This window comes from Staurois parvus, unplaced genomic scaffold (assembly GCF_062004578.1).
Source record: "Staurois parvus isolate SC_StPar_1 unplaced genomic scaffold, SC_StPar_1.0 ptg000136l, whole genome shotgun sequence".
NCBI lineage: Eukaryota > Metazoa > Chordata > Amphibia > Anura > Ranidae > Staurois > Staurois parvus.
The window spans coordinates 8,799,659-8,815,957 of record NW_028317932.1 but is presented as its reverse complement, the minus strand read 5'-3'; the positions used below and the strand labels follow the sequence as shown (position 1 = coordinate 8,815,957).

The 16,299-nt window shown below is 43.3% G+C and overlaps 1 protein-coding gene across 1 annotated transcript in view; it reads left to right on the top strand.

The window, feature by feature from the left end:
* Positions 1-16,299, top strand: part of ITGB8 (integrin subunit beta 8) — a 243,644-nt gene that overhangs the window by 103,441 nt on the left and 123,904 nt on the right. The window contains exon 2 of the mRNA XM_089673165.1: positions 1,212-1,297. Coding sequence (XP_089529291.1) covers positions 1,212-1,297 — 86 coding nt within the window. The remainder of the gene's footprint in view (positions 1-1,211; positions 1,298-16,299) is intronic.

The window sequence follows — 16,299 nt, the reverse complement described above, 5'->3', positions numbered from 1 at the left end:
GATGGTAGGGTCAGAATTTGGTGTAAACAACATGAAAGCATGGATCCATCCTGCCTTGTATCAACTGTTCAGGTTGGTGGTGGTGTAATGGTTTGGGGAATATTTTCTTGGTACTAGCAAAGTGTACCTAATAAAGTGGCTGTTGTGTGTGTGTGTGTGTGTGTATGTGTGTGCATGTGCATGTGTATATTCATATGTAGAAAATTATTTTATTAACACTGTGTGTAAAACAATCTTAATAAGTTTATCCATAAAACATGTTGTCTGGAGTGTCACCAGTGAATCCCTCCACCATGTCACACACAGTCTCTTACCGGAACAGAAGACCCCAAATTATAGGCAGTCTATAAAAGCTCAGAGTCGTATGGACCTTGCAGCAATGGATCATCCAGTATAGGAAACCATAGAGCACACCGGTAGGAGCCTGGACTGTGTATTTTTTCTGCTCTGACAGAAACAACCCGGCAAAGGAAACAGATGACAGCCTCCAATAGTGTAACACTGCTTGGTTTATTGGTGAAAAAACTGTGTATCTATTTACAATGCATCCAGCATAATGTGCATATCACATTGATAAACTGCGCCACCAGTACCGGCTCCAGCACGTGCAATGACTTCAGTACAGGCTCTGCTCGACGAACATTTTATCCAAAAAGATGTTTTCAAGGAGATCGGCTTTGGGCTGCGTTTACACCTCTGTATTCTAGTATGTTGCTGTGTGTTACAATAAAAGTCCTACTTGCTGCATAAGCCAACCGTAGATGGATCAAATCTCAGCAGTTCAGTAGGGACCGGCCAAGATTCGATCCATCTATGGGGAGGCTGATTGTACCCAGCCTGTCTGATTTATAGCCTGTGATTACTGCTGGCGCTTATAGCTACTAGCCATGATCATTGTGTTTTGCCAGCCGGGAAGGCTCCTTGCTCCTCCCTCAACTGGCATAAAACAATAGCACCATGGGAGGCTTTCCCCCTGACTGTGTGGATAGTGAAATCGAGTGATTTTGGATGGCAGGAAAGAAAAATGATTCACCTATGGCTTGCCATAGAGTATGTGGTTTCCAACAAAATGTATCTTCCATAAGGATGAATAGGAATGCATGTGAAATGCATCTTAAACATGTTGCACTGAAAATGTAGAGGTTTGAATGCAATAAGGACACGATAATCTAAAACTGTATATTTATACAGCTTTTCTTGCTCTCTTACAGTTGAAAATAAATGTTCCTCTTCAAATGCAGCTACATGCACAAAATGCCTTGCACTTGGACCAGAATGTGGATGGTGTACTCAAGAGGTATGGACTTTGTGTAATACTTCCTTAATGAAATGCATAGAAAGATTTAGTTTAAAGTAAATGTATAGCCAAAACTTTTTTTTTTCCTGATAGGGAGTAGGAAATGGATTCTGATCATTCCCAACTATAAGCAAAAGAAAAAAAATGGATACACATACACTTAAAGTAGAACCATAGGCAAAACTTTTTTTCAGTTTTGGATAGACTGTAGGAGGATTATAACTTCTGTCAGTTTATTTTTTGCCATTGGTGTCCCATGGGGAGATTTACCTTCACTTCCTGTCCCATAGTCAAAAGAAGACGTGAGCAGAAATCCCTGCAAATTAAGGGAATTCCTTGGGGACCCCTAGATCAGCAGGACTAGTTTCCCCATTGGAAAATGTCCCCTCTATTACTTTGCTGAGGACAACTCAAAATTTGGGGTTTCTTTTACTTTCACTTTTGATGAAACAGGACAAATAGAGAGGGTGACTCTCCTTAATGGGGGCACAGATTGCAATAAAACCTCAGAGGTGTTCTTATCCCTCTCCAATGTGTCCAAAGCTAAAAAAAAAAATGTTTTGCCTTTAGTTATATTTTAATCTAGACCAACTACGATGTCCTATATGGTGTGCAATCTCAGGACTTCCTAAAAAGTAACTTAATTTCCGCAGGTTCATCTCCACAGAGGCATGACTAGGAGCTTACGCAGTGCAAAGATTTTCTCCCTATCACCATTTGACATTGCTGGTGTCATGGTCTGGAAATCCATTCCCACTTGGGGCAGATTGGCTGAGCAGGACTTAGTTGTAATAGCTGGGTTGATGGTAGCAAAAGCTACAGAGTAGACACAAAGAGCTTGGTGTGCCCACTTGTTTAGTGATGATGAGACCCCTGAGATGGGCCAAGGCACAAAGTCTAAAGTACTAAAGGTCTTCATCAGAGTATGTAGAGGTGGAGATGTCACACTGCAGGCGATATTCAGGTTGCAGTCCTCTGACCCACCCAAGCAGGCAGCTCCTAGAAAGTGATGGAGAGATGTCTTCGCAGTGCTGAGGTGCAGGACTCACCAGTCAGCGGGTAACAAAATCTAAGCCTGGCCATAGATAAATCCATTCTTCTTTGTTTAACCAGTGTGTTGAACTAGAAAAATGGACCCGATTCCCACCATCCACACATTCTCCTCCATTAATGTATTCTGACAGTGAAGAGGTTTCCCTGTCGTCAGAATACACTGATCAGTGCTGTAGGCTATAGCCTGCAGCACTCTTCCAGAGGAAATTTCTCCATCAGTAGATCGACTTCTGTACAACCACAGTGCCCATACATGGATAGAAATGTGGCTGATCTCTGCTGAACCTGTTGCATTTCAGTCTGTTTGTGGGCAGCTTAAAGTGTTACTAAACCCAGGACCCTGCATTCACTATATCTGTCCTCCCACAGTACAAACAACATGGAAATGCAATTATTTTAGCAAATATAAACTGCTAAATACCTTTTCTCATTAGCAGTATATAGCAGTCTTTTGACTTCTATCAGTATCCAGCTGAACACTGGTTAAAGCTTGTAGGAGGAATTTTCATTCCGCTCTGACTGTCCTATGAGGCTGCATAACCCTGACCCTCTGTCTGGACAGTGCTGATTGGCCCTGTGCTGATCACATGCACTCTCCCAAGAAAAAAAAAACAAAAACTCTCTAGCCATACGCACTAAACTGAACATGTGTAAAGTGACTTCTAGAGCTCTGTACTATCACAGATGGATTGGGGACAGTAGAAGGGGGGGGGGGTGTCAAAGAAGACAGGATAAAACAGCCTTTCTACACAATGTGGAGGATTAACCCCTTTGGTTCCACAGTGTTAGAAGCTTATGCAGATTGGTTTTACTTTTGTGGGTTTAGTAACACAGACTACATATGGGTGGAGCTACACAGAATCGCAGGGGGTCATTGGAAGTAGGTTGCAGGAAAAGGTGCATGGGATCACTGATGCAGGAAGTGGACAAGCAGTGCTTGGGTATAGCAAGAAGGGGTTGGCTGAAGCACACAGCCCTCAAGAGCCAGTACTTGCTGTACACAGAAAACACATTGGAAGCACACAGGAAAAGAATGAGTTCCCTGCAGCGCTGGAGCACTGCCTACACAAGGCAGTAGGTAACACAGTAGGGATGCACAGAGGAGAAATACAGGCAGGGATGCACAGGTGCTGATGAGAGGCTGGCTGGAATTGACAGGGAAAGACGCTAGTGCAGAGAAGAAGCAACTGACTGAAGCCCAGAGGGAGACACGGTGGAGAAGGAAGACTCGATCCTATCATGTGAATGCATTGCCCAAACACTGAGCATCCTGCACACTTGCCCTTTAAGATGCCTCCCCCTCTGTGATTGGCTGCAGTACAGGAGGAAGCAGAAGGAAAGACCCTGCATTGGAATGTGGAACGGGTAGGTATGACAGCTGAGTGTCCAAACAGCCAATCACTGAGCACTATTTCTGTCACATGGGAGGAGGCACAGATCGCCCATATAAGAATGTATTTCACTTCACTCCCATTGGCCAATCACAGCAGAAAAGGAGCAAGAGAAGCTGAGTATATGTTGCTGCTAGGACCGCCAGTGAAATAATCCTGTTCCTTTGCTTTAATTGTACCAATTTCAGATGTTGGCAAACAGTAGATATGATGTAGACAATATGGCACATTATTTCTCCAGAATTCCAAATAGAAAATATTGACAAATACCGTTTCTATGCAGCAGATGCGTGAGCCAGTCCAGTTGGCTGCATTTCCACAATATTTCTAAAGTCTATCAAAGCTTCGACTGAGTTCATTTAATAATTTACATCTTATTTCCTTGGATGTGTGGAAAAACTGATGTTCTTTCTTCTGTCATCTGAAACCTTGCTCTTTATGCTGTAATCTACAGTAGTTTCAATATTCAGTTTGTAATCTTTTCATATTTAAACAGTGATGTCATGTTTTGGAACAAACCCACCTTTCGGAGATGTTTTTGTTCTTGGTCATGTGATATTAATAGCGTTGTTTCAATTATCCTGTTACATAAGAGTGAAGGAAATAGAAAATCGACAAGGGGAATTTTTATATCTTAATTCAATAAAATGATTCTTATTTTTAATAAAAAAAATTATACTGTATGATAAAGTAGAAGAAGATATTATTAAAGTTTGTAGATACATATTTGCATGCTTCTTGCTCTGTGCTGCACAAAGCTGGCTGCTTAAATGTCTTAGGCTCCTTTCACACGGGGTAGATTCTGTTCCGATCAGCAGAGAATCTGCTCACAGATCCCCTGCTGATTGGAGCAGTGTGGGCAGATGACACATCCATATTCACTCAGTTTCTGCAGAGTGAACATGGACAGAGACTGCTTTGCTCTATGGGCGGTCTGGTGTAAATAGACTTTGCCTCCCATATACACCTGACTACCCTCTGACCCACGTAAACAGAAGAGGACTGATGTTGGCAAACAGTAGATATGATGTAGACCAGGCCTTGAAATTTCCATTTGCCTGCTTGCATTGGCAAGTGGAACTTATAGTGGGGGCAAGTGTGTCCCCAGGGCCATCTTGCTGAGCAGGCTCGGAACTCAGGGCCGGATCTGTCACTCGCACTGGGAGCCGTCAGACTGCTCAATAGTTGAGCAAAGTGAAAGCAATGGAAGGAGTGTGTGCTGTGCTCTCTGCCTCCCCCTAGAGTGCAGTATCCGGCTCTGTGAGTGAAGGTAACGAAGTACTGCAACTTTTTATAGGGCATTGAGGTACTGCTGGGTTGGATAGTAGGTAGGATATGCTTGGTAGAGTTATGGTTTTGTGAGTGAAAAATTGTGGGGGGATTATGGTTGTATACGGTGCATGGTCTAAGTATGATGGAATGTTTAGGGGGACATTGGAGGCCCTGATGTAATGTGGGGGGCTCTGGGGACCCTGATGTAATGTAGGTAACATTTAACATTGTCATTTCATGAAGTAATTTACGAGGGCGTGTTTAGGGGCGGAGTTAGTTGTGTAGCAGGGTAGGAGTTGGGTGGGGCAACTGGTGGCGAGTAACTCTTAAGGCCTGGCTAGCAGCTCAGGACTTCAAATTTTAAGCCCTGATGTAGACAATATGACACATTATTTCTCCAGAATTCCTAATAAAAAATAATTACAAATACCGTTTGCGGTGTTTAGAAAATCGACCAGGGGAATTGTTTATCTTAATTGAATAAAATGATACTGTATGTTAAAATAGAAGAAGATGATATTTTTAAACGTTTATAGATACATGTTTCCATGCTCCTGTTTGCTGCCCATTTACAGCTGACTACTCTCTGATCCACTTAAACAGAAGAGAACAGATCCCATTTTTTTTTTTAGTGGACTGGATGGGACCTGGAGGTAGGTGGGTGTAAATGGACACAATTCAGTTCACACCCGCCTGTCCATAGGGGTGAATGGATCATCTGATCAGGTCCACCTGAAAAGCTAACAGGTGGACCTGAATGGACCAATTGTGTGAAAGGGGCTTTAAGTGCAAAAAAAGTTCTACTTAAACTGCATTGCATGTTATTGTGCATTTTAGGCCTGAAACACCAAAACATTATCTCTGGAATTTGTAAAAAATGGCACAGAGAGATTTTGCTAAAGTATTTCTCATGTTCTAAAGGTGGTACAGAATGTGTGCCAAATTCATGTCTAGAATTTGAATTTGGTGCATGCTGCTCCACTTTAGGAATGCATGGAGACACTTTTGTAATATCTACCTGCACCAGTTTCTTTCTCTGTAGGCCAAAAGAGAGTTGGTCTTAATTAGCTCCACTTTCTTAAGTTACAAACTGACAATCATTTATTTTGAATTTGGAGCTTTGATTGCCCCACAATGTAAAATTGGAGCATTTTAGAACTACTTTTAGATCCAAACATGTTGCAGATGCTTCATGAATTTGGTACAACACATTAACAAGAGGGATTAACACCAGAAAAACGGAACAGCAGCTTTATTGAATTTCCCTCTATATATTTTATTAAAGCAAAGAGCAAGTAGAATGAATTGATGGTAGTTGCAAATATTTATGTAGTATGATATTTGCTCAGTCAACATATATTTTCAGCATTTATAGTCTTTTCAGATTTTTTTTTTCCCTTTTATTGCTGTCACCAGTGCGCTGACAAGCCCTTAAACCAGGGGTCTCCAAGCTTTTCTGTCAAAGGTCCAGTTTACTCTCCTTCAAACTTCAGGGGGGCTGAACTGTGGCTAGTGGGAGTAGAAAATATCCTGGTGTCAGTGGGAGTAAACAGTGCCACATAGTATTAGGGGGAGTAATAGAGCCCCATCTTTGGTATCAAAGGGAGGAATAGTGTGCCATCATTGGTGTCAGTGGGAGGAATAGTGCCCCATCATTGGTGTCAATGGGAGGAATAGTGCCCTATCATTGGTGTCAGTGGGAGGAATAGTGCCCCATGATTGGTGTCAGTGGCAGGAACTATGCCCCACTATTGCTTGCGGTGGGGGGAATAATAGCCCAATGGCCGGATAAAAGCAAGCAAAGGGTTGCAGTTTGGAGACCACTGCCTTAAACGATAGTGCATTTTATATGACAGGTCCTCTTTATGGAGACATCAGGGGTCCAAATATACCTCTGTTGTTTTACTTGCACTGCATGCAAACAAAATGTGGTAGATCTACTAAAGGCACATAGACCGTGCACTCTGCAGGTGCAGTTGCACTTCTTTTCACCAGAACTTAGTGAATGTGCTGACGCTTCACTGTATAAAGAATAACCAATCAGATGCAAGAATTAAAAAAGAGCATCTTTCTTGCACATGATTGGATGATGGAAATCAGCAGAGGTTTACCACATTTACTATGTCGGAAAAGGAGTGCAACTGCAGTTGCAAAGTGCACAGTCTATTTGCATTTACTAAATCGGTCCCATTGAGTTTTCCTGGAGTTCATATTTAATATTAACCCTTTGCTTTTTTTGTGTTTATTTTTTTTTTCCTTAAAGAGTTTATTGAAAAACAATACAGGCATGACAAGGTACAATTAGGTAGTAATGTGAACATACCCTGAGCACAGGGTAAGAGAAAACGCTTGTCTTTAACAGAAGAATAAACATGAACACAGACCCAACACCAATTAAAGCTCAACAGTAACGACTGGAAGTAAGACTCCAGAATGGGAGATCTCTAGTATTGTCCCATCAGAGCCCAGCTGGGGTCTGTGCCAGTATCGGAGCATGTCTCATGGTCTCTGAAGGGATGAGGACGGAACACATAAGAAGTAGTAAGAATAGGCTAAGATAAAGATTAGGATAGGGAAGCAGAAAGGAAAGGTAGTGGGGGACAAGGGCTACAGAAATCATGATTCTCCCATCCCCTCTTAACGGAGCAGGAACTGATCGAGAAGAGAGCTTCTTAAAGTAGGGTGTGATATGCTCAGATGTTAATCGCCTGGTTCTGGGGGAGGTCTAGGGTTACAAGAGAAGAAGTTGAGATATCTCAATGTCTGCTTAAACTGGGTCCAGTCGTGCCAAATAGCTGAGAAGTTTGATAGGTTTTCTTTGGAAATCACAATCAGCTCTTCTAACTTTTCCATCCTGTCCAGTCTATGGCACCATTCCTCCAAAGACGGCGTTTTCATTGAGCGCCAGTGGCATGGAATACATTGTCTCACCACCAGGATCATGTACATGGTCAGGGATTAGCAATACAATTTCCTGGGGATTGAAGTATGATGTAACACGTATTGCGCCGGAGAGAAATCCAGCCTCATGCCCGTGATTTCGGTAATCAATTGATGTATTTTTTCCCAGAAGGGTTTCAGCCCGGAGCACGACCACCACACATGGAGCAGCGACCCCTGATCCAATCCACAACGCCAACAGCGATCGGAAACCCTGTGGAGAAATTTATGGAGGAGAGAGTAGATTTTATAGCCACATTTGTGAGCTGTCGCATTCATGGTGCCCTTATGTATGAGCGAGCAGATCGACTCCCAGTTTTCAGGAGATAAGGAAATGCCTAAATCCCGTTCCCAAGCAATGCAAGAGTTGGTCCTGTGTGTGGACACCTCTCTGAATAGGAAGGAATAAAGATTAGAGATCACATGCCTCTGTGGGTGTTTCTTATTGCAGAGAGCTTCTAAAGGTGTGAGGGGTCTAGACCAAGAGACATTCGGTCCTTGAGAGAAAAGAAAGTGTTGCATTTGTGCGTAAGGCCAAAACGATAAAGCTTGCAGGACGAGGGATCTGTTGAAAGCATCCAAGGAAAGAAGAGTGCCCATACGGAAAAAGTGCATAGCCCGAACGTCATGATACGGCCATAGCTTAATTAAGTATGTCATCGACATACCCGGAGGAAAGACTGGGTTGACACATAGTGGTGTCATGGGCCCCGACCCAGTCGAGCCAGGAAAACTCCCCTGAACCGAGAGACATGTTTCCAGAGTCGGTCCTAAGAGTGGGTGTTGTAGGGCAGTCATTCGTATATGTTTGCAAGAGAGCCAAGGGCTATTCTATAACGGTTGTAGTGTCTGGGACTGCTGTAGGAGGACCCAGCCCTTGAGTGCGTTGTGAATATGCCAATCCACCACCCATGAAAGTAGGTAAGCGTGATGATAACGGTATAAATCGGGCAATCCTACACCCCCCTTTTTCTTGGGCATAGTAAGGCAGGATAAAAAAAATTCTCAAGGCTTTGCCTTGCCAAAAGAAAGAAGAATGAAAACAAATTTGTCTGAAGGTGCTAAAGAAAGAGGGGGGAAGACAAATAGTTTGCAGTAGGTAGAGAAAACGTGGTAGTTTAATCATTTTGATCGGAGCAGCTCTTCCAAACTAGGATATTCGTAAAGAAGCCTATGACCCCAGGTCTCTGCGGAGGCGGTCCAGGGCTGGCAGGAAGTTCCGAGAGTATAGATCCGACAGGGACCCATTTAATTTGGATTCCCAGATAAGTAATCGCCTCTGTCACCCATATAAAGGGAAAATTTGATTTACAAAGAGCCACCACCAACTCCGGGAGCGTTAAATTAAGGGTGAAAGATTTTGTGTAGTTTATCTTCAGATTTGAGATGCAACCAAATTGTTCTATTTCGCGTAAAAGGTTGGGGATAAAAGTCAGGGGATCGGGGAGGAAAGGAGTATGTCATCTGCAAATGCTGAGAGTTTATAAATGTGCTCCTTGACCTCAGTGCCCTTTACATCCACATTATGGCGTAATTTGTTTAGGAAGGGTTCTAGGGTGAGGACAAACAGCAACGGGGGCAAGGGACAGCCCTGTCTCGTACCACTGCGGAGCTCAAAGGCGTTCGACACGTGGCCATTGACTCTAATTCTGGCAACAGGGTAATGGCCCGAATATATGCACACATGCATGGGAGAAGCCCCACTGAATGCAATACAGAATCCATATAGTCCCAGGCCACTCTGTCAAAACACCTTTTCCGCATCCAGTGAAAGAAAAAATCCTGGTTGTGAGTGAGAGGTTAACCAGTGGTGCAGGTTCAAGGCTTTAGTGGTATTATCCCGACCCTCCCTACCGGGGATAAAGCCCACTTGGTCTGTGGAAATTAGATTAGGAAGCAGGGGAAGCAGTCTATTGGCCAGAATTAGAGATGAGCGAATCGAACCAGGCGAACCGGAATTCGATACGAATTTCAGGAAAAATTTGATTCGCGTCGAATCCGAATATTTGCCTACTTCGGGTGCGCGAATCGGATTTTTCCCGATCAGCCGGCAAAAGTGTCCCTGCAGAGAGCTCCGCTATTTCTGACAGTTCTCTGACAGAAGGAACACATGTACAGCGGTTGAAACATTGTATCTATTAGTTTCCATTTAGGATACAGATGTTTCAACCGCTGTACATGTGAAGAAGCTGTCAGAGAACTGTCAGAAATAGAGGAACTCTGCACATACACTTTTTACCGGTTTGGAATTCTTATTTTCATCCTACTTCTTCTTCTTCTTCTACTTCTTCATCCTCATCCTCAGAAGAAGAAGAAGAGGATGAGGATGAGGAAGAAGAAGAAGAAGAAGAAGTAGGATGAAAATAAGAATAATTCCAAGCCGGCAAAAAGTGTATGTGCAGAGTTCCTCTATTCTGCAGATACACTTAGAGGAGCTCTGCAGATACACTTAGAGGAGCTCTGCACATACACTTTTTGCCGGCTTGGAATTAATCTTATTTTCATCCTACTTCTTCTTCTTCATCCTCATCCTCAGAAGAAGAAGAAGAGGATGAGGATGAAGAAGAAGAAGAAGAAGTAGAATGAAAATAAGAATAATTCCAAGCCGGCAAAAAGTGTATGTGCAGAGTTCCTCTATTCTGCAGATACACTTAGAGGAGCTCTGCAGATACACTTAGAGGAGCTCTGCACATACACTTTTTGCCGGCTTGGAATTAATCTTATTTTCATCCTACTTCTTCTTCTTCATCCTCATCCTCAGAAGAAGAAGAAGAGGATGAGGATGAAGAAGAAGAAGAAGAAGTAGGATGAAAATAAGAATAATTCCAAGCCGGCAAAAAGTGTATGTGCAGAGTTCCTCTAAGTGTATCTGCAGAATGTCATTTATGGAAACAAATAGATACAATGTTTCAACCGCTGTATGGAGTGAATGTCCCAGAACTGTCAGAAATAGAGTATTTCTGACAGTTCTGGGACATTCCCTCCATACAGCGGTTGAAACCGCTGTATGGAGTGAATGTCCCACAACTGTCAGAAATAGACTATTTATGACAGTTCTGGGACATTCCCTCCATACAGCGGTTGAAACATTGTATCTATTTGTTTCCATAAATGGATCCATTTATGGAAACAAATAGATACAATGTTTCAACCGCTGTATGGAGGTAATGTCCCAGAACTGTCAGAAATAGACTATTTCTGACAGTTCTGGGACATTCCCTCCATACAGCGGTTGAAACCGCTGTATGGAGTGAATGTCCCACAACTGTCAGAAATAGACTATTTATGACAGTTCTGGGACATTCCCTCCATACAGCGGTTGAAACCGCTGTATGGAGGGAATGTCCCACAACTGTCAGAAATAGACTATTTATGACAGTTCTGGGACATTCACTCCATACATGTCCCAGAACTGTCAGAAATAGAGTATTTCTGACAGTTCTGGGACATTCCCTCCATACAGCGGTTGAAACCGCTGTATGGAGTGAATGTCACAGAACTGTCAGAAATAGACAGAAACTGTCACAGAACTGTCCTTCTTCTCATCCTTCTCCTTCTTCTCATCCTTCTCCTTCTTCTCATCCTTCTCCTTCTTCTCATCCTTCTTCTCATCCTTATCCTTCTTCTCATCCTTCTCCTTCTCCTCCTTCTCCTTCTCCTTCTTCTCATCCTTCTTCTCATCCTTCTTCTCATCCTTCTCCTTCTTCTCATCCTTCTCCTTCTTCTCATCCTTCTCCTTCTTCTCATCCTTCTCCTTCTTCTCATCCTTCTCCTTCTCCTTCTTATCATCTTTCTCCTTCTCCTTCTTCTCATCCTTCTCCTTCTCCTTCTTCTCATCCTTCTCCTTCTTCTCATCCTTCTCCTTCTTCTCATCCTTCTCCTTCTTCTCATCCTTCTCCTTCTCCTTCTTCTCATCCTTCTCCTTCTCCTCCTTCTCCTTCTCCTTCTTCTCATCCTTCTCCTTCTTCTCATCCTTCTCCTTCTCCTTCTTCTCATCCTTCTCCTTCTCCTTCCTCATCTCCAAGGGCATTTAAATTTAAGGTACAGTGTTCTGCACTAATTTAAAGGCTCTCTGAAGCCTAGAAACCCTTTTTATAAGTTAACTTCGTAGCGAATTAATTCGCATCGAATCGAATTTCTTCCTGGAATTCGCCGAATCAGCCGAATCGAATTTTTGAAAAATTCGCTCATCTCTAGCCAGAATCTTCGCAAAGAGTTTAACATCTACATTCAGAAGGGAGATTGGGCGATAGTTCGTGACTTGGGTATCGTCTTTGCCTTCTTTTGGAATGACTACAATGTGGGCCTCCAGTAGATTTGACTTGGCAGTGGAGGAAGACGACCTGAAAGCCTCAAGAAATCGAGGCTTAAGCTCATCAGTAAAGGTTTTGAAGTATTGCAGAGTAAGACCATCGGGGACTGGGCTCTTACCCAGTTTCATGTTCTTCAGTGCTTGATCAAATTCTTCTGGTGAAAGAGTAAGATCTAATTTACGTGCCATCAAGCGCGCAATTGGTATAGGGCCATAGCGCTTGAGAAAGCCCTGTATGGTCATCTTGCGTTTGGTTGATGTATGAATCGCACAGGAAGGAGAAAGGTTGTATAACTCCCTATAGAACCTCTCAAAATGCGCCGCTATGGAATCATTTGACGCATGAAGCCTCCTCCTTACCGTCTCGGATTTGGGGGATTGTCCGAGAAGCAATCTTTGTTTGCACTGCTTTCGCTAGGAGGCGACTACACTTGTTATCTTTCTCATAGAATAGCCTACTTCTAAGGAGAAGTTGGTGTTTGGATTTCTTCTCTAGTTCTTCAAGGAGCTGGGATCTAACTGCAGTCAATTCCTGATGGGTAGCTAATGCCCTAGTCCTTTTGTGTGTCTGTTCAATAGAGCTGACTCGGGATAGTAAGGAATGGATCAACGCTTGGTGTTCTTTTTCCATATGGCCTCAAAAGCAATAAGTTCACCCTTGATTACAAACTTGTGAGCTTCCCAAAGCATCAGTGGTGATGTGTCCGGAGTATCGTTTTGTGCAAAAAAGTCATGCATACAGGATACCAGGTGTTTGACGTCAATGGGATCCTTCAGGAGGGCGGTGTTAAGTTGCCAGATTTTTGATCTAGAGTGAGATTCCGGAAAAGCTAGGGTGAGCATGATCGGATTGTGGTCGGATAGGACCATTTGTTCTAGCATAGCCTGATGTAAAAAGGGGAGGTCAGTATGAGAAAGAAATAAATAATTGATCCTGGAGTGCTTCCGGTGCATCGCAGAAAAAAAAAGTATAAATTTTATCGCTGGGGTGTAACAGACGCCAGAAATCGTGAAGTCGCAAGTCAGTAAGTTAGTGTTTGATTTGTCTCAGTGCTCTATAGCGTAACTCAGAGGAATCTGAGAATGTGTCGATGAGGGGGTTGGGGGGAACATTAAAGTCTCCCCCGAGGACAAGTAAGCCAGACACGAACTCGGCTAAACGCTCATTGACATGGTGAAAGGATGTCCCCTGTTTGGAGTTTGGGGCGTAGATGTTCACTATAGTAATCGGTTGTGCTCCGAACCTACCCTTGATGAACAAGTAGCATCCCTCGAGATCTGCTAATTCACCTTGTAATTGAAACGGGATGCTGAGTTGGAGGAATGAAAGGCCAGGGGGTAGAACCTATCTTGACACCTGGGGATGGCTCCAGTTTTTAAGTGCGTCTCTTGAAGCAGGATAGCATGGGCTTTGAGTCGATGAGACTCTCTCAGAACTTGGGATTTTTTTTCCGGTATATTTAACCCTTTTACATTGAGAGATATTAGCTTTATATTTGAATGGAAGGACTGGCTGTTGTGAGAAGGCATCTTGCACAACTGTTCAGGGGGCTATAAACTTTATAAGAAAGCTGATCTCTCCTGGGGGGCCCTAGGCCCATGCATGGGATGGGAGAATTGATATAGGGAAAAGAAGTGGAAGGGAGAGGGCTATGTGTAGGAAAGGTGAAGAGTGAGGAAGTGAGAAAAGGAGCAGGCCGAAGGAAAGAGATATAGGATGGGATACAGGAACTTCCAGAGGTGATACTAGAATACTAGGTCACCTAAAAGGGTAGAGAGAAGTTAAAAGGGTAGAGAGAAGTTGGGGTTATTCGAGTCCCTGCGGGAATCGAAAGGCAGCGAATGTTGGCTCTGGGAATGAGGGGGAGGATCTGGTACTTCCCATGGAGCGGTTTGTTCCAGCAATAAGGAGCGGAATGCGCTGTACCAGTCCGGCCGAACAGGCGTTGAGATATCTAGGCATTTGCAGAAGTGGGATAAGTCCTCTGATAGAGCAGAGCTGTGCGGCCCATGGGGGTGGATGATAAGCAAAAGGGGAACTTCCACTGATAAGATATCTGCCTGGCTGGTAGGAGATCCAACAAGGGACAAAGATCCCTTCTGTACTGTAATGTAATGGCAGAGAGGTCTTGAAAAAGTTGAAACTCAACCCCATTGAAGGTAACGCGGGGCCTGTTTCTGGCACTGCGTAAGAGCTCTTCTTTGGTAGCAAAACTCACTAAGCTGCAGATGACGTCCCTCGGGGGATCATTATCCCTGCCCCGGTGGTGGAGAGCACGATGAATATGCTCCATTTCAATAGGGGAATCGGGTCTTGATCAAGCAGATTATTGAAGATCTGAAGGACTGATTTAGACAACTGCTCTTGCTCCACTGTTTCTGGTAACCCCCTGAGGCGTAGGTTATGGCGGCGGACCCTATTATCCAGATCATCCAAGGGCCTCTGAAAAACTCTCATCTGCAGTGTATGAGAGTCAGCAACGCACACCATTCGTTTATTGAAGGCCTCATGATGTGAAGTTTGATGTTCCACCGATTGCAGGCGAGTAGCCATAATGTGAATATACTGGCAGAGCTCTGTGATCGCTGCTGACAGGGTGTTTTTGATGTCCGCCGCTATGACATGTAGGTCAGCCAATCTAGAGGCTTGTGGAGTCATGGAAGAGGTAGCGGCAGGCTGAAGATGTGTGTCCCGTTCGCAGCTCAGACTCCGACTCGTGGAGCTAGCAGTATATGAGACCAAGGCCTGGGATGCGGCCTGTGGATGTGTCTGGAATATCTCTGGGATATTCCAGCTCAACTGCATCCCAGTTTTCCTGGGGGAGCGGGACCGCAATATGACTTCTCCATGTATGATGTGTGGCTCCTTCAGGATGTCTCTCTTGCGGCGGGATCTCCGTTCTCAGGCGGCCATCTTGGACGACCACCCCACCCCCCCCTTTTTTTTTTTCATATGTCCATTCACTGTACTTGTGTTTGCATGAGTACCCCTGTATACAAAGAGTACCCAGAGTACAGATGTGCACTGCCAATGTCAAATATGCTGCTGAGGTAAAGGAAAAGGTCAGAATTTGCAATGAATGGGCTCAGGCACCCATGTGCAAGAGGCCTTCATGTGGAATGTTGTCTTCCACAGACTATGTACTTTATTATTGACCCTTAGATAAAAATTCAAGAAATACACATTTTAACAACATTAAACATTTTTTGTCTCCGTAATACCAAGCTCTTTATTGAAAACTATTTTTTTATGTGTGTGATTCTCATTCTGTCACCAGGACAAATGTGAGCTCATTTTCAGGTCGATTAATTCTGGAGACCTATTGCAGTTAAAGAAGACTTGGCAGACCTAAGTAAAATAGCAGTATCCTAATCCAGAATTTCCAGGATTCCTAAAAATGACAAAACTGGATAACAAAGTGTTCCTTCTGTAAGAAAATGAGACTACAGAATATTTGAAACTAAACTGAAATGCTATAAAATTGAGCTGTTAATCTATTTTTGTATTATGACTATACTAGACCGTGATCTGCGGGAAAAGAAAAAGCTTTTTTCTCCACCAAGTTTTGTTAAAAAATAAATTCAATGCAGTCTTTAAAAGTAAGCTTTTGTAAGCACCTGCACAATAATAATGTCAGCGTCCCTTTAAATTATAAAGGGCTTCTTTGACACTTCACAGCTGCGACTTACTCCTGTGTTTCCATACATTCTACTGACCAAAAAGTTATGAGAGTGAACTTTACAAAATGCAGACTGGTGGAAGCTGAAAATGAACAGTTTATTAAAATGTATCTAACACCATTGTTTATTTTTAGTTTTGGCTGAAGTGGAAAAGGATTAGAACCTCTGCCAGGTTTTTATTGCTGTCCAGGTTTGTCACCCGGAATAAAATTAAGGGAAATCCAGAATTTTGTCCCCAAAATAGTAGAGGGGAAATCTTTCAATGTGAAACTTGTTTAGGTGACAACTTTCTCAGGGCTTTTTCACACCAGAACATGATGCAGTAAAACAGTGTTCCGTGCACCATTCACAAA